Below are 25,404 nucleotides of genomic sequence, written 5' to 3'. Positions count from 1 at the left end.
GTGAATGTTGGAGGGAAAGCGCTGTTGTCCAGGAAGAGATGATGGGGACCAAGATGGCGGCAGCGCCTGGTAGATGAAAGAGGTTAGACAGACTGCAGAAACACTTAGGAGGTGTGTTAGGGGCTTTCAAGACCACTTCCATGTTCACTGATTCACTAAGAGGAGGACTTACAGGGCCTTTGTCAGGCCACAGAGTCTTGCCTGTATCTTTCCTACATGCTTGGTGTCTTCTCTTGAGAAACAAAACCAAGGAAGACACAGAAGGAGTCCGTGCATTATCGGATACTTTGTGTTCACCTGCTGGCACGGAGGAGGTAGTCTCCTTTCGTAGGCACTGGCAAAGTCAAATTTATGCACAACAAATCGTTTATTAATGGAAATTTACAAGGGGTCTATATGTTTAGCTTTGAGTGGGAGGTTTTAGAAGCCTGCACAAAGAGGGGTCCTCAGACTGATCCTTGAAGCATGAAATAGCTAGGGCTGGAAAGGGGCGAAGGCATACCCCAGGCAGATAACACAGCATCGGCAAAGGGGTGGAGCAGGAAAGGGTCTGGTGGGTTCATGGACTCGCGTACTTCCGTGTGACTGGAGCCGAGGGAGAAAGTAGGAGGAAGGCCTGGAAGTTCTGATGGGTCAGATTGCTCAGGAGTCTGGTCCCACAAGAAAAATTTTTCAGCAGAAAAACAAAGGACAAGGCCCGTGGTTTGGAGATTGCTCATTATGTGGTGAGAGCCCAGGTAATAGCGATAAAGGACTGAGTGATAGGGAATGATCTGGAAGAGTGGGCCCCGGGAGGGAGGGTGTGTTGAGAGCTGGGCAGCGTGAGGGGACATGGTTGAGTTGCCCTTGACAAGACCTAGTGACTTTTGGATGGAGGGGCTCTGGAGTCAAGAATGTAAGTTTTCTTCCTTGGGAAGCTGCGGGCTGGGGAGGCAGCGAGCACAGTGGTTCCGCAAACAGCCCCGGGACCTGGCGGGCCACGAGTGGCATCCTGGTTTCAATATTAACTTGGACGAGCTTAGCCTTTCTGTGACTCCGTTTCTTCCTTTGTGAAATGGAGGAGGGCTGCATCCACTTTAGGGAGTCGATGAGTTTCAGCGTTTCTTGTGGGCTTTAAACGAGTTAGTACACATAAAACAGCAGGGTGGGAAATGGCATACAGTAGGTACTAATCCGTGTTAGCCATTATGATTATGGCGGGTCATGAAAGTTTAAAGGTACACAGCTCGGTTTTTTAAATACTTAAAAAAAAATTTTTTTTAATGTTTTTGTTTATTTGGAGAGAGAGGGAGAGAGAGAGCGAGCGAGCAGAGGAGGGGCAGAGAGAGAGAGAATCCCAAGCAGGCCCTGGGCATCAGGGCAGAGCCCGACGCGGGGCTCATACTCACAAACCGTGAGACCATGACCTGAGCCGAAATCAAGGGCCGGTCACTTAACTGACTGAGCCACCCAGACTCCCTGGTACACAGCTGTTTTTAAGCTATTAAATAGTGTCACACAATTCTTCCTTCCTCCTCTGTTTCTGTTATTCTTCTGATATTAATAGTGGAAATTCGTACTCTATTTCTCTCGGTTTGCGAAACTCAGCAGAAGTGCTTATGACCTGGATCCCTTGTTTGCTGTGAAACCAGCCCTACCCAAAATGCAGACGGAGAGCTCCACGCAAGATTCTTTAATGGGTGTTCCCAATAGAGGGGTTGAATGGTTATCCACACAATGGAGTTAATACATGAATACATTTACTTGGAGCTGCTCTTGGTGACTTTAAAATACGATTATATGTACGCAGTCATTCAACAAATATTTTGTCATCCCCCTATGAAGGGTCAAGCAAAGTGCTGGGTGTTGGGAGTCACCCTTGGTGACAGGGTCCTGACTTCAAGTCCTGTCTTCCCAAGCTGACTGATTTTGCTAAGTATTTATTCCCTCTGTCTTAATGGAGACTAGAAGAACTAATTTCTAATGTTTATCATTTTTGAGAGAGAGAGAGAGAGAGCGGGGGGGGGGTGGGGAGCAGAGAGAGAAGAAGACACAGAATCCGAAGCAGGTTCAAGGCTCTGAGCTGTCAGCACAGAGCCTGACACGGGGCTCGAACTCACGAACCGCGAGATCATGACCTGAACCAAAGTCGGACGCTCAATCGACCGAGCCACCCAGGCGCCCCTAGAAGAACTAACTTCTACTCTACAGGGTTGTTGTGAATTTTGGATGAAGTATAAAGCATCTAGTGTAGCAGCTGATACACAAACTAAACCCTTAATGAACTGTCCGGGTCTCTCGCCCTCAGGAGTTCTCTGTTTGCATTATTATTATTATTCGGACCAGCCCCGTTCTGTCGTCTGGCTGGGGAGCTGGGGGCAGAGGAGGGCAGCGTGGTAAGCAAAATGATGGAAGGAACAAGCATTGATGTGGGAGGGCTGAGAGTTAAGAGTTCGGCACACAACACTAATTTAGCACAATATCGGCTACATTTGTGCTACAAGAACCCTGTTGTACAGAGTTAGCATCCGATGGAGGTGTTGGGCCTATAAGAACAATTTGCAGGCACGTTCTTACAGGGCAGCCTCATTTAGTCCCTACATCAACCCTATGTGGTAGGAGCCGTTATTACCCCCATTTTACAAGCAGGGAAACTGAGGCCCAGAGAGGTGAGCCTAAATTGCCCGACGTCTCAGAACCAAGAAACCAGGATGCCGACGCAGGCGCTCCAGCATCGAAGCCTGCATTTTGGGACCAGTCAATACCCTTCTTCCTTCTGTCTCCTTCTTCAAACTTCATTTTACAGCCAGTAGAGACTGTCACTAATGATTCTGCAAAAAATTACTCAAATCAAGGAAAACTCAGGGAAAAGTCAAGCAGAAGAAAAGTAATGCATCTGGAAGAAAATATGGCCCGGCCATTTCTTTTCTCCGGGCTGAATCTGAGAAATGCCAGACAGGTCGGTCGCCTTTCCTTTGCCCGTTTTCCAAAGTGGCCCAGTCAAGTTCTTCTCGTGTGGGCTGTGTAGTTTAGAGCATTCTATAGCTTTTTTTGAAAACATCCCGTTTTAAATCGGCTTCACTTTCTTTTTCTGAAAGGCATTCCCTGCATTGTTTCTCAAGTTCTCTACAGAAAAGGCCCACGTGGACCCACAAGCCCCTGGGGAGGTGCTGCCTTACCTTCTCTTGCCACTAGGGGGCCCTGCCCCTGAGATTTCAATTTCTTTTTGAGAGAGAGAGAGAGAGAGAGAGAGAGAGTGCAAGCAGGGGAGGGGCGGAGAGAGAAGGAGACAGAGGATCCGAAGTGGGCTCTGTGCTGATGGCAGAGAGCCCAATGTGGGGCTCGAATTCAAGAGCTGGGAGATCATGGCTTGAGTCGACCTCAGATGTCCATCCGACTGAGCTACCTAGGGGCCCCGAGATTTCAATTTCAACACCCATTTGGGAAAGCTGGCCCATCTGGGCGTGATACGAGATTCCGTTCCATCGAAGGAATAGTTGCATAGACCCGTCGGTCACAATCTAGTTCGTCTTAAATCTGTGGAAATGAAGATCACCCCCATTTTACAGAAGCGGAATCTGAACACCGAGCCCTGAAGGGATGGGGTGAGTAGCTTCCACCTTCATAAATCGGAAGATCCACAGGAAGGGAAGAGTGAGAGACAGGAGCTCGGTGGTCCTCAGTCCCAAAGGCCACGTGAAGAATTCCCGGCGTGTTCTCACGGGAGACCCAAGGGACTCTGGCCTCTGGCTCTTTTCCTTCTTCCCCACTCGCCAGGGGGGCTCTAGGACACTAGCAATTTGACTGGCTGAGCGCACCAGGGAGAGGCGGGGCGGGTTGGAGAAGGGCGACGTTCAGGAGGGGTCCCTCAACTCAGGGGAAGGTGAGACATGCTTCTATTTTAGGGTCTGTTGAATGTCACTTTGGGGCTTCTCCATCCTTAGGACAAGTCTCTTTATTTCTTCCTTCACGTGTCTCCCTAGGGTGACTGCCTCTCACCTCACACCTGGTTCACTGCTTCAGTTCATGTGTACGTTGGTCTAACTCTGAAAGTCTCCCCCCCACCCCCATGGCCGTACACCGACGTCTGCCTTCTGACATTTAACGCTTGCCATGATCGGATGCCGCCACTCGTATTGGCTTCTGTCTATCCACACTTGCAACGTGTACCTTCCATTTGAGCTGGCTGGTCATTTTCAATTCTATTCAGTCGCATTTATTCACATCAGGGCCCAAGGCATGGTGTTTGGGGCGGTGGAGGCACGAGTGACTGACACTCTCATCTCTCGTGGTCACTCTTTAATGTCATGACGTCATGGATCCTGCCCCTAAGCGTATACAGCGTGGAGGGAAACAAATAATGACGTATGCTGTGGGGCAGAAAGAACTGAGGACCCAGGGGGGAAAGGAGTTTTAAAAAGCCATGATTAATTTGACTGGAGATCGTTTCGATGGTTGGGTTGTACTCAGTTCTCCTAAAGTGCCAGAAATATAGCCCGTCAATTCCTTTTGGCCAGTAGGATACTGGGTATGGTCTCTTCTTGCTGAGGCTGCTTGGAATAGGTGTTAGTCTGGCTCTGCAGAGAAACGGGGCCAACAGGAAAGCGATATCTACAACAAGGAGCTGGCTTGAGTGGTGATGAAGACTGAGAAATCCCCAGGTCTGCAGTCAGCCAGCTGGAGAGCTGATGGTGGAAGCTCCAGTCCAAATCCAAATCCAAATCCTAGGGCAGGAGCACTGATGTCCCAGCTCCAAGACGGTCAGGCAGAGAGAACGAATCCTCCTTTACTCTGCCTTCTTCTTCTACCCAGGCTCTTGATGGATTTGGTGACGGGCGCCCGTACTGGAGTGGGGATTAACCTACTTTACTCGGTCTACTAATCCAAATGTTAATCTCATCCAGGAACACCCTCGTGGATACCCCTAGAATAATGTTAATATCTGGGCACTCAAGCGCCCAGTCACGTGGAAAGCTTGGCTAGAAAGAAAAGCTGAAAAGGCTTCTGAAGTACAGCCCGAAGAAATATGCCCCGACCACCTCGTCCCTACAGAAAGACCACTTTCCACCACCCCGTTTGGAGGGTGCGTCTGCACAGCGGAGAGCTACCCCTCCCATGGCTTCCCAGGCGACACCGTCACATGTGGTTGGTTGGGCTGGTCCAGCCAGCTGTCCCCTGCACAAAAGTTCCCGGGCAGAGGGGCAAGAGGAGGCTGAAATGCAGCCCACCCTCTGCTTGCCAAGCCACACACTTGGGAGGGGCTGTATCCGCCTCCGGAAAAGGGGGTTTTTGCCTAATTTGCCCAAGGTGCTGCGTGGACCGTGGAGGCCGTGCACCGGGGCCCCTCCCGGACACTGAGCGTGGTCAGGGCGTCCCAGGCGGTGCGCGAAACATCAATCCTTTCTACATACGGGGTTGCTGGGAAGGGTCATCACCTCCAGTCACGAAAAGTCCCGTATTGGGGTGATGGTTTGCTATCTCCAGGTAAGATCCGAACAGAGGGAGTCTGGGTCTGGGGCATCTGCTGGAACACATGATGTGGGAAGCTCAGTGTCCGTAGAGTGAATGCCGTCCAGGAGCCTAGATCACATTTTCATAGGTTGAAGTCGCAGGAGGTTTGCCGTCCTGAGTGTTGGTCTTCCCCATCTGCGTACGAGGAGATGGAGCGACAGGTTAACCGTGAGCTGCCGCTGGGGAACCCCAGCCCCGGGCGGCACCCAGGATGGTTCTGTAGAGGGCACAGGGAGGTACCTCCGTTTCCCTGGTGCTGGCGGAATCTGGGCCAGCAGGGTTCTGCCCTCTACTGGGTCCCTTGCCTCTGCTCCAGTCTCCCTCTTGGAAGCCCTTGTGCAATCAAGTGCGTGGCCCACACAAAAGCAGCAGGCGGGAAGGGGGGGTATTCGCTCTGATTTTGATCGTAGGCTCAAACTACCAGTATTCCTGGTTCGCAGCGGAGCACCAGCTCCTTCTGAACCCCCATAATTGCACCTCACACAGCGGAGGGTCACTGCCACTAGTGTCCTGTGGTCTGATGGCAGGGAGCTCTGTAGGCAACCTTCCCACCGGCTGGCGGAGTCTTAGCCTTGGGGGTAGGGCTTGGGCTTGGGGCTGGCGGCTTCGCCACCGGGGGTTCCCAGGACTCCCCACTCCCCCACTGGCAACCCCCCCCAGATCCCCCAAGAGAACATGGCACGGGCCCTTAGTCCTGACATTCTGACCACCGACCTCCCCTACTGCCTGATCCGTGAAGGGTCCCGTGTTCTCAAGGGAAGTGAGCCGCGCGTGGGACTAAGGCCACGGTGAGAGTGCTCCAGTGTGGAACTGGCAGGTGTGAGCTCTGCTTTGGGCCCGGCAGATCCGCAGCCCTCCCCAGCCCGCTCCCAAATAAAGCGGGCCCAGGAGGAAAAAAGAATTTTCAAAGGACGTAGGGACCAATTCCTAACCTCCGTCCACCTGGTCCAGAGGACACGCTTCAAGATGCCGCGGGCCGGGAAGCCCTGATCGATTCCTCTGACCTGTCCCGGCCCATATCATCACCCATGTCCTCCCGCTGTCCTTCCGATCCCGGCTCAAACAGGCGGCCACCCTGCCCCTCACTGCCCGCTTCTCCTTCCCCTTCCCTCCTTCTTTCCTCAGTCGCCCCTTCACTTCCCCCTCCCTCTTTCCTGCTCCCGAGCACTGAGGAAGAAGGGGTCCTTCTGTCTCATTCTCCAAGACACCGGCTTATCTTTACACCCCAACTGACCCGTGCACGGAGTTCTCTTGCAAACTCCCAGACGCCCTACCGGTTCAGCGCTTAATTCTTACTCCCGATCCACTGTAGCCAATTTCCTAATATTCCCTCCCGCTCTTGATTTGTTCTCATTGCCTCACTCTTCTCCCTTTCCCCTAGACTCCCCAGGTTCATACGGATCTCTTACGATGATTTTGCCCAGCTGCTCAACAGGCACACTAACAAAACATTTGATTCGCCAAGAGACCTCTAATCTGTCCTTCTGACTATAGCGAAAAAGGATCCTCAGACAGTGACATCCCCCAGACTGGAAGTCCTGTCACAGCACAGGACCTACCTCTCCTCTTTGTGTGTTCCAGAGCAGGACACTGAGGCCCGGGGCCCTGTGAGTGTCACTGCTCTGTCGCAGATTGTTGTACGGGTTGCATACTGTAAAAGTCCACCGGATGTAGGGAATGTGGAACTGAAATTCAGCCTGTGTTCTACTTGCCGGTCTGGGTGACTGGTGTGGGTCTGTGTCTGTCCAGAGGGGGGCACCTGGTTTCTCTAATTTTTACCCTGTGAGCTGGTATGGCCCCAGGTGCTCTAGAGGCTGGCGTTTCCACACCAGAGTTCAGAGGCTCCTGCATTTACACGCAGGCCAGCTGTCGGATGGCCGTGGACCTGGGGAGCAGGACTCATGCGAGAGATACCTGCAGACCAAGGCCCTGGGCACTTAGTCTCGGGAAGTACAGAGAAGGGGACCGAGGGTACCCGCTGGCCCCTGGTGGGGTGGGCAGGGTACAGCAGAGTGGCCGGAGCACTTGCTGGAGCACGGGACCACAGAAATAAAAACACAAGGATTCACCTTCTCAGACTGCAGTGTGGAATAAATCCCGTTCACGGGCTCCTCCTTGGCGGGGCGCTCCTGTAAAACACCCATCTTCCCCTCAGTGAGGGGCCCAGGCGAAAACCTCTCGAGTTCCCCTTCCTGCTTCTGCCCCGCCTCCTGCCCCCTGCTCCCGTGTCACTAGTCAGCCACCCCCAACCCCCAACCCCCTCAGGGCCCCCAACCCCCCGCCTCAGCTCTGGTTCCATCCAGCGTCGGAGAGGGTCAGGGTCGGGTATGGGGAGGTGAGGGAGGGGCAGGCGGGTGAATGGCCAATGGGAGGAGGGGCTGTGCTGCAGCCAGAACAGGAAGTTGAGTTCAAGGGGACCTTTCAGTTCTGTGCCCTTGGAGGCCCCTTAGCCCCCTGTTCCTGTGCCAGTGGCCACCTAGTAGCCCTCATCTCACACCAGGTCCCCCATGGAAGGTGCTCCATCCCTAAGGAAGCCTCTCGCCTCATCCACAGCCAGGCCCCCATGTGGAAGCTGATGGCCTCCAGCCCTGGAGGCCGCCATGGGGTGACAGTTGACCATGTTCCTGTCCTCGTGGAGGGGCTCCTGGCATCATTTTCCTGACATGACGATTCTTGGTTGGAGACTCCAGATCCTTGACCTGTTGTTCCCCGACTCCCGGGGGTATGTGGGGGGGGGGGGAGTGGCCCATGAGTAGTATCAGCTCACCTTGGACTGGGGGATTTCATCATAGATTCTGCCCTCTGCTGGTGGGGCATCTCTCGTGACCATGACGTAAGCGTATATTGTTTTCCTAGAGATGGCATCTGTGTCACAAATAAACAGAGGAGCGCAGGGTGTGACAGGTGGCTGGAGTCTAGAGATGAGCTATTGTAATGTTCTCTTTTTTCGGATAAAGCCCTAAAGGGTCAAATGGCTCCCACTGTCCTGAGACGGATGCTCGGGTCCTTGGAGTGCCTCTCTGTCTTCTGGGGATTTCACGTGTTGTGGGAGGCACTGGCCCGGGGCCTCGCTCACCCAGGGCTCCGTGGGGACCCTGCTTGCTCTAGGGTCCACATTAGGCTGACGACATTCTCCCAGCCCCGAGTGGGCCGGCAGAGGACCTCCTCCTCCCAGGGCGTCTCTGGCACTTTGTGCTGACCGCCTGGCTGGCCAACTGCCTCTTCCCGTGAGGTCTTGGTTCTTCAACCAGATTGATTCTCTCTAGTTAGACACTGTTTTGGGCTCCTTCACTGTTACCACCTCAACGTTAAGCACATAGAAGACACTCTATAAACATGCGCTGTTGTAGGGCCCCGGGGTGGCTCAGTGGGCTAAGCGTCCAACTCTGGCCCAGGTCATGATCCTGCGCTTCCTAAGTTCCAGCCCCGCATGAGGCTCTCCGTTCTCAGCCCAGAGCCCACCGCAGATCCTCTGTCTCCCTCCCTCTCTCTGCCCTTCCCCTGCCCGCCCCCAAAATAAATAAACAACAAAAATCCACGCATGGTCGCTTGATAGATCTACACGGTCAAACACTTCCTAAGCTCCCTCTGTGCTCTGGGCTGTGTCTGAGGCCACGGAGAGGCAAAGATGAGAGAGACCAGTCCCTACTCTTAAGAATTCCTGAGCTGTTAAAGGCATTCACCCCAGTGTGTTCCTCTCCTTGGAACACTTCACGGTGAAGTTAAAAAGAGATGGCCAGAATCTAGGGCCTCAGCATCTAGGGCCTTCATACTCCAGCGCACCTGGGACCTTCCGCCCAGACGGTCTGCAAAGCAGAAGCTGAGTCTTAAGCAATCTGCCGTGAACTCATCTCTCCCAGTTGTCATCCAGGGGGAACTGCGTGGCTGAGAACTTACCAGAGTTCTTCCTGGAGGTCTTCAGGTAGGAACCTAAGGAATCAGACCCAAAGGAGAGTCAAGGAACATGGAGGCAGAGGTGGGGCCTCTCTACATCCAGGCTTGTTATTAGGATTGGTGGGGAAGGAAGGTTTCGGGAGATGGTGGGGTTGGGAGGCACAGGAGGGTATAATGATCCTCTGGGACCCCAAGATCAGGGTTTCTGAGTTGCGAATGGCACACTCACAGAAGGATCCAGAAGGATCCAGAGGTACCTAGCGATGACCATGGAATGCAAAGTTAGTACATGTCCCTCAATGACTCTCCAAAGGTCTTAGACAAAATGGAATTGGAAGTGACCCTGGAAACCCTCTAGTTCAGATCTCATCTCACGTGTTGACAGCACTGAGCCAAAGAGGTAAAGACACCTATCCCGTGAAGCACAGCCTCTTAAGTGCAGTACTCAACTCAAACCCAAATTCTGAGCCCACCAGAAACCGGCGACCTCAGGAAGAGATTCTGAAGCGCACTCAGGGCACTGGCATCCAGGACGAGGGGTCATCACTGGAGGTGGTGGGGTGGGGCTCAGAGGAAGGCAGGTTCCCTGGAACAGAGGACCTCTCCACACCACCTTGGATAAATGACTCCAGCCCCAGGAAGAAGGAAGGTGCGTTTCCACACTTTACCTTCTGGAAAAATCTTACCTTGTCCTCTTTTGCACAGAAGGCACAGAAGCACTGAAGGCACAATGACAACTAACAGAAAGAGCACGGCCAGCCCGCTCAGCAGCCCAGTGTGGCGGGGACGGAGGCCCGCTGCCGCGTCTGGAAACAGAAGACACAAGGAGACTTGGCTCTCAGGAAATAGGCTAACGGGCTTGCCCCCACTCAGGGGCACTATCAAAAATGGGGTCCCCTCCAGGGGGGGGTGCCAAAGCTCCAAGGGAAACTCTCCTTTCTGCTATCGAAGGTCAGGATTAGACACGGAATCAGAGGGCCAAGCGGGGGCGACCTCCGGAACACCCCAAGTGCCTGGCCTATCTCGGACAGCTTTGGGCTCTTTGACAGGTCCTCCTGGGGGGAGATGTCCCTGGAGACCGGGCCTGGCGTGAGGGAGGGACACTCCGCTGGGGAACGAGGCCCAGTTCAGGCCTCGCCGCTAGGAAGCTAAGGAGAGACGGACAGAGCTGTTCACCTGCACAGAGCTGTCGGGCCAAGATGGAGTCGGAGCTGTTGCTGACAGGGTTCCAGGCCGTACACGTGTAAGTCAGCTCTTGGTTGTCAGGGGTCTGGAAGATTCGAACGACATTACCCTCTTCCCCCAAGGGGCTCCAACTGTATGTGACATTCTTTTCTTCCTCTTCCACAGAACATGTCAGTGTGACATTACAGGTGCTGTTGACAGATGCCATTGAACTCTGAGTAATCTTTGGCTTCCCAAGCCGACCTGGGAGGGGAAAACGCATGTGTCCGTGGTAAGCTGGAGCCAGCCTATACCAGCCTGTGAGAGCCAACTGTTAAATCTTCAGAAATGTTTTTAAAATGTTTTTAATGTTTATTTATTTTTGAGAGAGAGAGAGTGGGAGCGGGGGAGGGACACGAAGAGAGGGAGACACAGAATCCGAAGCAGGCTCCAGGCTCCGAGATGTCAGCACAGAGCCCAGTGGGGGGCTCGAATTCACGAACCATGAGATCTTGACCTGAGTCGAAGTTGGACACTTAACCGACTTAAGCCACCGAGGCGCCTCCAGAAATTTTTTCAAGAGGGCGGTGAAACACAGCCATCATGAAAAATTAAATCATAAAAACTTACAAAGAACTACATTGCATTTTTTAAAAAAGCTAATACATACTCAAAACTCACCGCTTTCTTTTTTTTTTTTTTGGACAATTACAATTATCTGTGCTCTAAAAGTTACTCACATCTGTCGTATCTGTCTTTTGTCACGCTTTACAAAGTCTTCCCAATTCTGCCTGTCTTAACATGAGCCACGCGCAATGGGGATATTTACACTGCAGAAATTGGCCAAGGTTATAAACTTGGGCTGGACCAACTGCGTTGCTGATGGTCACTCTGGACGGAAGAAAACAGTAGGAGAAGGATTACTAAAGCAGATTCGGCTGAAAAATGCCTCCAGTCTGCAGCCATTGCATTGTGAACAGCACCAAAAAACGAGGAAATCTTCTTCCGGCGTCTGAAAACTGTTATCCAATTCAGAAGTTGCGCACATCGATGTGCAAGCGAAGCTCTGTAATGAGTTTGTTGAATCACTTTTTCCTCATCGGTTAATGTAACGAAAATACCAACCAATATTCCTGTTGGCTTCTTCATCGATTGCAACATAGGTTGAGTGGCATAAATGTCCAGCAAAAATCTGTGGAAGCATCTGCAAATATAATTGGCTCTATTGGATTTACAATAAAGACTGCTGTATATTTTATTATCATTTATGAAATTGTCGCACGTCCTCTGTGTCAATAAAATCTCTGCGTGTGAGCACGCACATACGGGTCATCGAGAACCCGCTGAACATTTATCAGCACCCCACTGCACGAAACAGTCTTTAAAAACATTTGGGGGGGCACCTGGGTGGCTCAGTCTGTTAAGCAACCGACTCTTGATTTCGGCTCAGGTTACGATCTCACAGTCTGTGGGATTGAGCCCCGAGTTGGGTTCTGTGCTGACAGCGAGTAGCCTGCTTGGGATTCTCTCTCTCTCTCTGTCTTTCTCTCTCTCTCTCTCTCTCTCTCTCTGCCCCTCCCCCACTCACACTTCCTCTCTCTCAAAAGAAATAAGTAAGCATTTAAAGAGGTTTTTTTAACTCTGTTTTCTGGTGTATTTTCATTAAGTTGTTTTGTTTTGTTTTGAAGTGCCCATGGTGAAAAGTTACAGTCTCTCTCTCTCTCTTTTTGGGGGGAGTTGACTCTATGCCTCTTTTATTTGTATTTATTTTTAATATAATTTATTGACAAATTGGTTTCCATACAACACCCAGTGCTCATCCCAACAAGTGCCCTTCAGTTACAATCTCTTTAAAAAGTTCACTGAAAAAAAAAATGTTTTTACCAAAGCACTCAAAAGGTAAACTGTACAAGTTGTAGGCTAGGAAAGGGTTAACTGAAGAACAATTTATATTTAGTTTGAAGTAAGAGCTATCTGGGGCCAGCAGAAGGAAGGGGGAAGATCTTCTCTCTTTTACCAGCAGATAAGAAAACGCCCACATTCAGAGTTGGTAAATTTAGTTCATGCTTGGCCAAGCTGCGGTGCTGGGTTTTTTCCTTCCACCATAGTCACGTGGGAAGGGCTCAGAAGGAACCGGCATGTAGCTTTCTAATTCATGTGGTGTTTCTAAAGTTGTCTGTGCATGTGAGGGAGACTATGGGAAGTAAGAAGCTGTAAAGGCTTCTTACTCCAACCTCACCAGAAACCCTGGTCCTAAGCAGAGGGGTCCTCTCAGAGGGGTCTATTCCAGAGCAGAATTAGTGGTGACTTACGAAAAAACTCCCAACAAGTTTGAAGTAACCTTGATGAGCTATGAAGGTGACAGGTACAGATGTATATAGCAAAAAAAATAAGCCTGTGTGTGTGTGTGTGTGTGTGTGTGTGTGTGTCTTTAGAAACTTGATTTACAAGAATGTTGAAGTCTCTGCTTGGTATTTACTTATTTTTAGAAAGACCATTTTTTTTTTTTTTTTTTTTGCTGGGTGTTGAAGTGGGGAGGACTGGTAATGAATAAGAGCCTATCTCGTTTTTTTTTCAGCAGGAACAGAGAGGTTACCAGAACCAAGCTGCTGGGCAGAGGTCAGAGCTGTGGTCGGGAGTGGGAAAGCCACTGGAGACCTCTGTCTAACCAGGCTCTACTGCTTTCTAGAGTGAGGACACATACAGCTTCACTGAACCTTCACTCTGTCATTTACAACACGAGGATGCTTTGTTCCTGCCAGTGTTGTTTGTTGTGAGGACTGAATGAGCTGTTGTATATAAAGAACACTCTACTTTTGGGATGAGCACTGGGTGTTGTATGGAAACCAATTTGACAATAAATTTCATATATTGAAAAAAATTAAAAAATTAAAAAATAAAGAAACAAAGAACACTCTAACACCCAAATGTCTATCTATCTATCTATCATCTATCTATCCATCTACATTAATTATCTATGGGAAAATCAAAATCAACTAGCAACAATGACTGCCTTGGAGAAGGAAGAGTTACAATGCACTGTATTGTCTTTCTCTCTGTGCATGTATTGCCTAAATATGTGTGATTTCTCTATATTTTTAAAAATTAGGTGGTAGAATGCCAGACACAGAGAGTTCAATAAATGTCAGTTCCCTTCTCTTCATCTGCTCAGCTACCTCCCTAAAAGGTACAGATTTTGGTATGTGGGCAATCTGACTTTCTCCGAGACTTTCCCGTGGTCTGTCCTAACCGCAGGTGGCATAATACCTTCCAAAGATCGAGTGGGTAAAACTAAACATAAAAAGATGAAAACAAACGTCTTGAAATTGAACACCTTCTTTAGTTTCCCAACCAAAGTTCTTGAATGAACCAGATATTTTCTAAAGTGTCCACGGCAGGGTGCGGTTCTTTGACTGTGTTACGCGTGCCCAATCCAGAGCCTCCTCCGTCTAGGAAGCCCTTCATAATTAGAATTTAAAATAAGGACTAAGGGTTAAAAAGTTAATAATGACTAGTCATTAGGCATCAACTGTAAGGCATGGGCTATCCTAGGCGCTCTCTCATTTAATCACACCTGTTATAAGCTACATTCTACAGATGAGGACATGGAAGCCCAGAGAGGGTAAACAACTTGGCTGAAGTCACACAACTGGCAAGAGATCCAATGTCAGCATTGATGCCCTTTCCACTATGCCTTCCATCCGGATACAACCTGATTCAATCATGCTGTATGAATTGAGCACTTACAATTGTCCGCCACTGTGTTGGGACCTGGGATTTATTATGCGTCATTCATTCTTTCATTGAACACCTATTTCTGAAGCACCCACCATGTGCCTGACAGGGTAGGTGCTAGGGATACAGGGATGGACTTCATATACAAAGTCCCCGCCTTTGTGGAACTTGAATTCGGTGGCTTAACTATATACCTGAATGGTATCTATCTATCACAGTGTGGCTTAGCCACATGTCTGTGTTCTTCTGCCGTGAGCAGGTGGATGGTGAAATCCTTGAGACATGGCTCAAGGATGATGCATGCTAGAAATTACGGCTGCTCAATAGAAACAAAACTATTGTAATTCACTGTAAAAGGGAATCACTTTTGTAATTAAAATGTTTCTAATAGTCACATTAATAGTGAAAATGAATTATATTAATTTTAGTAATGTATTTTCCTTAACCTAATATAGCCGAAATGTTATCTTAACCGCTAACCAACATAAAAATTATTAATGGGGTATCTTAGCTTCTTTTTTTGGTGCTGAGACTTGGAAATCTGGTGTGCCTTTTACACTTATAGTACATCTCACTTTGGGCTCACCACATTTCAAATACTCAAGAGTCACATGTACCACACCAAGAGTGAACCCTGATGTAAACTTTGGACTTTGGGTGGTGATGATGACTTTATGTACATTTTCACTGTAACAAATGCACCGCTGGTGGGTATGCTGATCATGGGGGAGGTAATGTGTGTGTGCCAGGGGTGGGGGGTGGGGAAGTCATGTGTATGTGCTGGGGGTGGGGTGTGGGGAGGTCATGTGTGTGTGCCGGGAGGGCAAGGTGCGTATGGGAGCTCCCTGTACTTCCTACTCAGTTCTTCTCTGAACCTTAAACTTCTCTAAAAATAGAGCTATTTAAAAGAGAGAAGAAAGTTCTGGAGACGCTAATGGCGGTGGTTGTACAGCACTGTGAATGTAGGTAATGTTACTGAACAGTACACTTAAAAATGGTTAAAATATTAAATGTTATGTCTATTTTATCAAAATAAATTTTTTTAATGTTTATTTATTTTTGAGAGCGAGTGAGAGCCAGAGCCAGCGGGGGAAGGGCAGAGAGAGAGGGAGACAGTATCCGAAGCAGGGAGACAGAATCCGAAACGTGAACTCGGGAGCCGTGAGATCACGACCTGAGCCGAAGTCGGACGCTTAACCGACTGAGCCACCCAGGCGCCCCCTGTCACAATAAACATTTTTTAAAGAAAAAAAAAAGAAAGAAAAATGGATTTACCATATGTTTTCATTCTTGGGCATTTATCCCGGAGAAACACAAACTTGTTTCATGCAGAAACTTGTGCGTGAATGTGCATGGCCGCTGTGTTCGTAATCGCTCCACAGTGGAATCAACTAAAATGTCCCTTGATCGATGGAATGGAGAACCAACCTAGTACATCCATACAAGGGAATACTATCCAGCAATAAACAGATATAAACTATTGAGGCCTGCAATAATTAGGATGACTCAGAAGTACATTATGCTGAGCGAAAAAACAACCAATCTCAAAAGCACACATGCCACACGAGGTCCATCTCTGTAACATTCGTGAAATCACAGAAGGATAGATGGGAGGAAGGGATGGGCATCTCCCAGGAATTGGGGAGGGATGACCAGGAAGGACTGAGGGAGTCTTGTCGCCATGGTACAGTTAAGTACCTTCACCGTGATAGCGGTTGCCCCATGCAAGCTACGTGTATACTCACACGTGAACAGGCTCCATAGATGTACATTGTCAGCTTCCTGGTTTTGATATCGTATCACAATTGCATCAGATGTTACCACTGGGAGAGGCTGGGTGAAGGGCACACAGAACCTTCCAGTACAGTTCCTTACACCTCGCAATGCATCTACACTTATTTTAAAATAAAAAGTGTGTGTTTTGTTTTTTTTTTTAAAGTACTTTCCAGCATTTGACTTTGGTTCAGGTCACAATCTCACAGCTCATGAGTTCGAGCCTCACATCGGGCTTGCTGCCGTCAGCACAGAGCCTGCTTAGGATTCTCTGTCCCCCTCTCTCTCTGCCCCTCCCACACCTCAAAAATAAGCATTAAAAAGAAGTTACAATGACCTATGAAGACCAAAAGGTGGGGCGCCTGGGTGGCTCAGTCGGTTGAGCGTCCGACTTCGGCTGAGGTCATGATCTCGCAGTCTGTGAGTTTGAGTCCTGCGTCGGGGTCTGTGCTGATGGCTCAGAGCCTGGAGCCTCCTTCAGATTCTGTGTCTCCTTCTCTCTCTGCACCCACCCCTCCACTCTCTGTCTCTGTCTTTCTCTCTCTCAAAAATAAATAAACACTTTTAAAAAAGAAAAAAAAGAGTACTTTCCATGCCCTATCTCCCTTGATCCTCTCAGTGACTGTGGGAAGTGAATAGTATGATTAGTCGCATTTTATAGGAAAGAAAAATCAGGCCCATGGGACACACCGCTGATTGAAGATTCCGTGGCTAGAAACAAGAAAAGGCATCTCCTCTTTGTTAGCATTAATGTGTTTATACAAGCATGTACAAGGGCAAAAAGATTTAGGGAAGCCAATTGTCAGAAATGAAGCAAATTTGCAAAACAAAACAAGCCCCCTGGGCTCCTGCAACTTACGATAGACTTGCAGGTTGTAACGCCTGGTGGTTGTGACCGTCGTTTCAGCCATCTTCAGATTTATGTCAGCCCTGTAGATGCCCGAATCTTCCACCCCCAGATTACTGATCTCCAGGTTGTAGTTCTGGCGGGAGACATTTATTCGGTCATTGTAATGTTGGTGGGTCACGGTGACTTTGGGTGCTGTTCCTGGGTCTCCTGGCGTGACGAAAGCAACAGACGTCTCAGAATTCCAAGCGATGTTGATAACTTGCTGCGGTTGTTGGATGTTTAGGGGGAAAGTGACCGACTCCCCCAGGATCCCAGTCACCGGCAGGATGTCTGTGTCACTCCCAGCTGCTTCCAGACCTGGGGACATACAAAGAAAACCATAGCCATCTGACTGTACCTTTGGGAATTCCCCAGACTTGAGCCTCCCTGAGGATCCGCCCCAGATACAGCTCATCCAGCTTCTGGAAGTTTTTCTTCCTTTTTTTTTTTTTTTTTAGATATTCTACTCTGCATATAATGTTATGATGGCTAAATTGGCTAAAGGGTTCTCATTCAAAAACTAAGTTTCCAGTGAGTTTCAAGGGATCTATTTCATCAGAAACGTTTGTCTAAACTTACAGACCCACATCTCTAAGAGATTTGAGGGATGACGACCATAAACCTCCAGAAGGTTCGAGAATTAAATGTCTTTCTTTTCCCCAGATCATATTGCCAAGGATGGAAGAGGTGACACAGAGCCTGGCTGCTGTGGTCTCTGCAAAAAGAAAGTTACATTTATGCCTTTATTCTGGGAAGATACTGGCAGAGAGCGCTTTAGAGGCTCTGGAGTAAATATTCCCCAGGCTGGTGATAGGGAGAGGTCTTTTTTGTTCACTTCTAAATCTCCAGTCTCTGGAAGAGTCCATGACATGTAGTGGGTGCTTAGAAAATATTCGTGGAATGAATTAATAAATGGAATTCACCTCTGTGTTGCCTGGAATCTCTGGGAACCACTTCTGAAGTAAGCAAAATTCATTTATTCATTCATACATTTGTGAACGAATGCATGTATTTATTCAAAGTCAGCTTTATTCTAGATACTACAGCAGGTATTCATTAATCACATTTACAATACCCATGTTTGCTGAGCATAATGTAGGGAGCTGGGGGATACAGTGGCGAGTAAAAATTGATAAAGTTCCTGTTCTTTTTTTACAGTTAAAGGAAGAGATCAGTGTTGATCAGAGACCCACAGATGCTCAGATACAAAATATTTAGTGGGCTCTCGAACAATACAGATTTGAGCTGTGAGGCTCCGCTTATACATCGATTCTTTCCATAAATGCAGTCCAGTCCTGTCGATGTATTTTCTCTTCGTTATGATTTTCCTTGTTGTCTTTTTATTTTAGAGAAAGAGATCATGAGCTGGGGAGAGAGGCAGAGGGAGGGAGAGAGAGCGAATCGGGACTCGATCCCACGACCCTGGGATCATGACTTGAGCCGGAATCAAGAGTTGGACGCTCAACCAGTGGGGCTGCCCAGGCGCCCCAACCTTGAAATTCTTAATATGATTTGAACAAGGGTGCGGATGTCTCCGTGTTGCACTGGGTTGTGCACTTGGGGCCAGATATCCCATGACCTTTTTAAAGTCAAGCCCTCGCACTCAAGTGCTCGTCTGGTCTGTAGATTCCAGTTACATGTGAGAACAGGATGTGGTTTCTCTCTTCCAACCCCAGGAGTGTGGAGGCAGTTTGTGAAGATGAGCCAGGGCTAGAGTTCATGGTAATTGTGCCACCACAGAGTGGAGGGTGTGTGATGCTGTTTTTCAAACACGATTTCGCCCCCAGAGCAAGTTGCTCCGGAAGTGATGCCGGTGTATCATATGGTGATGAGGCAGGCGCACGGGTAGGTAGGTGGAGCTCGTGAGGATCCCAGGCTCGCTAAGGAAAGGCCCAGGGCTCACACACGCACCCGACACGGCCTCTGCCACCTTCAGACCCTCCAGCTGTGGTCTCAGAGAGGTGGCCACCACGCACCGCATGGAGTGGAAAGATAAGGCAGCTGAAGATGTAGGCGCTGGCCCTGCAGCGTATCAGCCGGACAACCTCACAAAGTCACAAAACCTTTCTGGGTCTCGGTTGCTTTATCCGTAGAATGGAAATAATAACTCTAGAACCTGTGCTACCTAATTAGCGATCAGCAAACCAGATCACAGACACACAGATACACATAACTCTCCTTTGAAAAATGAGGTAGTAAATGGTAAATTCAAGTGAATGGTAGAGACAGTAATTACAGTAGGAATCTAAAGAAGGGAGAGATCACTGAGCTACAGAGGTTCGGGAAAACCTTTTAGAGAAAGCAGAATTTGAGGAGGACCTTGAAAGAGGGAATAGAATTTTACTGCATAAAAAGGGGAAGGGGGGGTGTCTCGGGTCTTTGGGCCCTGAATAAAAGTTCTGAAGCAGAAAAACATGCGTGTGGGTTGCATGAATATGGATTTGCATAACGGGGTAGAAAGAGATAAGGTGGAGATATGTATCTGGTTTAGATATGAGGCAGCTTATACCACAGAGGGGAACTATTAAAGTTTTCGAGAATGAAGATTAAAATGATATTTTTGCGTCCTAGTACTACAGTAATGATGTGTAGGAAGAATAAGAGGAAAGAGAAGCTGGGCTTGAGAGACCCTCTTGGAGGCCATTGTAGCCATCTGCACATGAACCTGAGAGTGAAAATGCGAATGGAAAGGAAGTGCGGAATTTGAGAGGTCACGCAAAGAAAGGCAAGGAATAAGGAGGAATCTGAGAGAATTCAACCGCTCAACAATACGTTTGTGGGCGTCTACTTTGTGTCAGTGAAAACTGATAGATACTGGAACGCTAAGTTTATGCTGGAAAAAAGTCCAAAGGAGAAAACAGATTTAGTGTCAGAAGTATTGAATTTGAGATGATGGTGGACCATCTCAGTAAGTAGTTGGAAGGATGGAAGGTAAGGAAGGAGAATGGGCTCAAAGTATTGCCTGGGGACTATGGCAGAATCTGCCCGTCATTTCCAATATGTGTTCTCTGCCTCATTCTTAGCAAGAGAATGCCTAATTTTTAGCAGGGGATATGGTCACTCAGGATAAAGATTATATTGCCCGGTGCTCTGCTAGCTAACTTTGGTCATATGAGTAAGTTCAGGTCAAGGGGATGAGAGTGGAAGTGTTGTATACGACTTCTGTGTCTTTAAGAAGAGGGCGTTTTGCTCTCTCCATCTCTTCCTTGCTTCTTGCAGGCTGGGATGTTATGACAGCCGGATCTTAGACACACATTTTGTATCAAGAAGAGGAAGCCAAGTGCTGAGGACAGTGGATCAGGAAGGCTGAAAAAGTATCCCTCACAACTTTGTCAACTATTCAGTCAATGGAACTGCCAGCTCCAGACTTTTTCAGATGAGCAAGAAATAAACTTCTTTCTTTAAGCCACTCTTCTTTTTGAGAACTGTCACTTGCCATTAAACTGAAATCTATGTGGTTTGGGAATCATCCGCAAAGAGGAAGGGATGGAAGGAGAGGTGAGCCACTCAAGAAGAGTAAGGCTGAAGTCCAAGGTTGCTTTGTGAACAGTGCTCACAGCCATAGAGGAGGCACTACCAAAAAACCCTAAATAGACCGAGTGGCAAGAGAGGCACCAACACTGGACAATATCATGGAACCCAAGAGGAGAAAGAGTCTCAAGAACAGATGTTTAGTGATTCAGAGTGTTCAAGTGGAATAAAGACTGAAAATAGACCTTGGGTTTGTCCATTAGCAGGTTGTTGATGGCCTTTAAGCATGTAGTGCAAGTAAGATGATTCAACTGGAGGCCAGAGTCTAGAGGACTGAGAATAGAATAAGTGGTAAAAAGTGGAAAATCCTGATCATGAAAGAAAGGGGATAAAATAGAATGGTAGCTACAGAATTAGGTAAAACTAATTTATTTGATTTTGTCTTAAAATAGAAGAGGTGTCTACATATATATGGTCAATTAATTTCGGACAAAGAAACCAAGGGCATATAATAGAGACAGGACAATCTCCTCACTAAATGATGCTGGGAAAACTGAACAGCCACACACAAAAGAATGAAACTGGACCACTATTTTATACCATAAAGATGAACTCAAAATGGATCGAAGTCTTGGATGTAAGACCTGAAACCATAAAACCTAGAAGGAAACATACGTGGCAAGTTCCTTGAAATCAGCCTGAGTGATGTATTTGTGAATGCAACACCAAAGGCAAAGGAAACAAAAGGAAAAATAAACAAATGGAACTACCTAGAATTAAAAAGCTGCTGCACAGTGAAGGAAACCATCATCAAAACACAAAGGAAACCCACTAATGCAAGAAGATATTTACAAATCATATATCTCATAGGGGGTTAATATCTAGTATATGTAAAGAACTCATACAACTCAACAATGAAAAAAACAAACAACCTGACTAAAAAATGGTCAGAGAATCTGAATAGACACTTTTCCAAAGAAGACATAGATGGCCATAGGTACGTGAAAAGATGTTCAACATCACCAATCATCAGGGAAGAGCAAATCAAAACCACAGCTATTAGAATGGCTGTTATCAAAAAGACAAGAAATAACACGTGCTGAAGAGGAAGAGGAGAGAAGGGAACCCTCATACGCTGTTGGTGGGAATGTAGACTGGTGCGGCCTCTATGGAAAACAGTATGGGGATTCCTCAAGAAATTAAGAATGGGAATTACCATACGGTCCAGCTATTCCACTTTTGGGTATTTAGTTGAAGAATACGAAAACGCTAATTCAAACAAGATATATGCACCCCTCTGTTCATCGTAGCATTATTTACAATAGCCAAGATAGGGAAATAATCTAATTGTCCATCAATGGATATGAATGGTGATGGATTACTACCCAGCCATAAACAAGAATGAAATCTTGCCGTCTGCAATGGATGGACCTTGAGGGTATTATGCTAAGTGAAGTAAGTAAGAGAAAGACCAATACCGTACGGCTGCACTCGTATATTAAATCTAAAAAAAAAAAACAAAAAAAACCAAACAACTAAACAAATACTACAAAAACAAACTCATTGATATAGAGAACAGATTGATGGTTCCCATAAAGGGTTGGAGGGTGGGCAAAATGGGTGAAGGTCAACGACATGGTGATGGACAGTAACTAGAGTTCTGGTGGTGATATTTTGTAGTGTATACGGATGTCAAATCATAGTGTTGTACCCTTGGAACTTATATAATGCTATATACCAATTTTATCTAAAAAAAAAAAAAGACAGAAGAGAAGAGATTAGTTGGGGTAGGTGGTAGAGAAGATGACAAAGAGTCTTCACATAAAGAAGAAGATTTCCCTGATCGGCCCCACTCTAGGTTGGGTGTTCCTTCCTACTCATGGGCTCTCTGAAGCTCTGTGTTTTCCCTTCACAGTCTGTGTGCCCTGTTATGTGGCAGTCGTGAACCTGTGTGTGTTTCTGGATGCTGTGAATGACCTGAGTGCAGGGACTTTACCCTCAAATCCCCAGACCTGGGACAGTGCAGAGACACAGACCACTAACACTTGCCGTTGAACAAAAGGTTGAATGGAAATGGTGGGCAGTGGAAACGCAGAGGTTTTCAATCAGAGGAGGGTCATGTCTTAGTGTGGAAAAAGGAGATGATACCTGAAAGGGCGGGGCATTTCGTATATTGTTGTAGGTGTGGGGGTGGAAGAGAGGCCGCTTGGGGGGGTGGAGGGAACGCAGGTTTGAGCCAGGTGGGGCTGTATTCAAGTTCAATCCCTGACATTTACTGAGACCCTTATCGTTTGCTACAAGATGGGATGTAAAAATACCCACCTCACAGAATTGTTTGGGGGCACCCACAGGTGCTTAATACATAGCAGATATTTTGGAGTAGAGAGGATAAAAGAGAAGATAGCCACGCTCGATAGCCTGCATCTCTTTAGAAATGTAGAAGGTATGGCCACCTGCTAAGAGGAAAGAGGGGAGGGTGGGTCTAGCTAAATGTAAAGATTGGGAGCACGGGTGTTGAATCCAGTCTATCTGAACCTAGCTGTGCTATGTTGAGAAAATTATTGAAATTCTCTTAGTTTCCTTACCTCTAAAATGTGGATAATTATTTTTAAAATTTTTTAATGTTTATTTATTTTTGAGAGAGAGAGAGACAGAGTGCAAGCAGGGGAGGGGCAGAGAGAGTGGGGGACACAGAATCCGAAGCAGGCTCCAGGCTCCGGGCTGTCAGCACAGAGCCCGGCGTGGGGCTTGAACTCACGAACCGTGAGGGATGAACTGAGTTGAAGTCGGACCACCCAGGCACCCCTAAAATGTGGATAATTATTAAATGCAATTGCGAAGATGTGTACTCTGCTTAATGCCTGGGACACATAATGGTAGTTGCCATTATTATTTCGATGAATGTAAAAATGTTGAGGAAGTGTTACTATAAGGAACATCCTAGAGAGTCGGTAACACATTGATTAAAAGGATAAAGGGGTTGCTGACCAGCCTTGGGAGGCCAGTGAAGAAGAGGTGACCCATATTTACAACATCGCTCGATGAGGGTGACTTCCTGACTTCATACACCAGACCACAGAAGGGAGGGGAGAGCATAGCAATACTACAGGAGAAGCAAAGGCAAGAAAAGGCTGGAACCCTGGGGTGTGGGCTTGGGGGTCCCCTTAGCGAAGAAAAACCAGACTGCCTGAGCCTGGACAGCCATGAGACCCTGGGAAAGTGAGCAACCTCTCTGTGCCCCAGTTTTATCAGCTTTAAAATGAAGCGACTAGTGGCACTTACCCCGTAGATGTGTTACAAGGGTTAAATGAATTAATGTTTGGAAATTTCTTAGAACAATGCCTGGCATATAGTAGGCGCTTGTATGCGTTTGTTATATCAAGCAAAGAGCTGTGGTTACAGGGATGAAAATAACACCCCAGGCAACTCCAAAGGGACAAGGAGACACGTTGGAGAAGGCCAGCACAGAGCTGCCACCGAGAGCAGCGACGAGGAAGAGTGTGCTGTTGCCTAACGTCCATCTGCGTGCCCTGGCGTCTCCAGGATCCTTCAAATAAGCATTTCTTGGGCTTTTTTGGGCTCTAACTAACCATCCCCTCCTCTCCTCCCACCCACTGCCTCTCCTAGATCAATAAGTCGGGGGAGAACCCCCCCCCGGATTTTGCAGCCCCGGAAGGGGGGCTGGAGGTGGCTGTGCCCTACAGCCCCCGGAAAAGAGTGCGCTCCAGCAGATTACACTGAGTGAAGGGAAGCAGAGACCAGAGAGGAAGCAAAGGGTTGAGCAGCCAGTTTTGTGTCATTCTCCATGAGGGTGGCAGGTCCTCGGTCACGAGGCTTTAAGAAAAGGAACCGACACCCCCACACGATACTCTACTATTGTCGGCTGGATTCTTTTTACTTTCTGTCATCTTCTCTGAGGTCTGGGTTGACTTGATCCATTTCTTCAAAACAAACAAACGACAACAAACACGCACACAAGTTCTCAAACCCGGGTTGGGATCCTGGCCAACCACTGTTCTATCACCACTTGCCTCTGTGGCGTACAATCAAAAGTTGAGTATAATGAAGAAAATATGGGTGCCTCGTGCCACCAACATCTGTCCCCCAACTGATTGCTCATACCTCTTTCTTTTCCAGCTGCCGCATAGGTAAGCCTAGTAACCCCAGATTTGCAGGTTCATTTGTCTCTAAGGTTCAGGACAGGAAAGATTTGATTCAGGAAACACCTGAATAGCCTGGGTGGCCTAGCACTGAAGCTTGGAGCTCCCATTGTGAAGACACGTTGGCTGCTTGGTCAGTCACCATGCTGATCTCCAGGCCTGCCTCAGCGCATCGGGCCGCCTCCTCTTAGTTTCGTGTTGGCACACAGATGCAGCTTCCCAGCCTCTATTTGGAAACTGGACTTTTGAGCTGATATCTTGATATCCAGTTTCCCCCATACGTATTTTTTTTCTTTTCTATAACTGGGCTTCCGCTTTGGAAGCCTTTCTGATTGTGGCAACAACCTGCCCAAACCTCTTTCTAGAACAGAGGCTTTATCTTTATCTCAAAAGTCGCTCTCTACAAGGACTCTGGACTAGTGACCAGTGGGATCTCACAGGACTCTCCAGCCACGAAGTCTTGTGTCTAACCCCCAGGATGATGGTTGGGACTTATCTGTGGACAGATAGATACCCAGTGGGTCCACTCACCTCTTAGACTTCTAACTATCGACTTCTGAAATGCTCCCACTCACTGTGTTATACGTTCGACAGGACATCAAGACCTTGTTGATATTGGACAGCCATGAGACCTTGGGAAAGTTAGCAGCCTCTCTCTTTGTTTACTTTGAAGAAGCTAATTTGAGTCAACTCATATCATATGGATATGACTGGTACTTGAACCATGTCTGGATATGGTCATTTCCTTGGATATTCTGCCTCAGTGGCCTGCCTACACTTTTTGTTTGTTGTCAAAGACTTGCCCACCAGCCCCATTCTCTGCCTGAA

The 25,404-nt window shown here is 47.9% G+C and overlaps 1 protein-coding gene across 2 annotated transcripts in view; it reads right to left on the bottom strand.

The window, feature by feature from the left end:
* Positions 1 to 348: 348 nt before the first annotated feature.
* Positions 349 to 25,404, bottom strand: part of CD84 (CD84 molecule) — a 28,139-nt gene continuing 3,083 nt past the window's right edge. Inside the window, exons 2-8 of one of the 2 annotated variants that reach the window (XM_006943037.5) lie at positions 16,916 to 17,263; positions 10,561 to 10,812; positions 10,071 to 10,190; positions 9,388 to 9,420; positions 8,258 to 8,355; positions 7,560 to 7,619; positions 349 to 5,625 (exon numbers count right to left, since the gene is read on the bottom strand). In XM_006943037.5, the coding sequence (XP_006943099.1) occupies positions 5,560 to 5,625; positions 7,560 to 7,619; positions 8,258 to 8,355; positions 9,388 to 9,420; positions 10,071 to 10,190; positions 10,561 to 10,812; positions 16,916 to 17,263 (977 nt within the window). In that variant the 3' untranslated portion in view covers positions 349 to 5,559. The remainder of the gene's footprint in view (positions 5,626 to 7,559; positions 7,620 to 8,257; positions 8,356 to 9,387; positions 9,421 to 10,070; positions 10,191 to 10,560; positions 10,813 to 16,915; positions 17,264 to 25,404) is intronic. The other variant, XM_045048699.1, reaches the window with a different exon arrangement.

This window comes from Felis catus, chromosome F1 (genome assembly GCF_018350175.1).
Source record: "Felis catus isolate Fca126 chromosome F1, F.catus_Fca126_mat1.0, whole genome shotgun sequence".
Lineage (NCBI taxonomy): Eukaryota > Metazoa > Chordata > Mammalia > Carnivora > Felidae > Felis > Felis catus.
The sequence above is the reverse complement of the archived record's forward strand: the minus strand, read 5'-3'. Positions and strand labels throughout refer to the sequence as shown.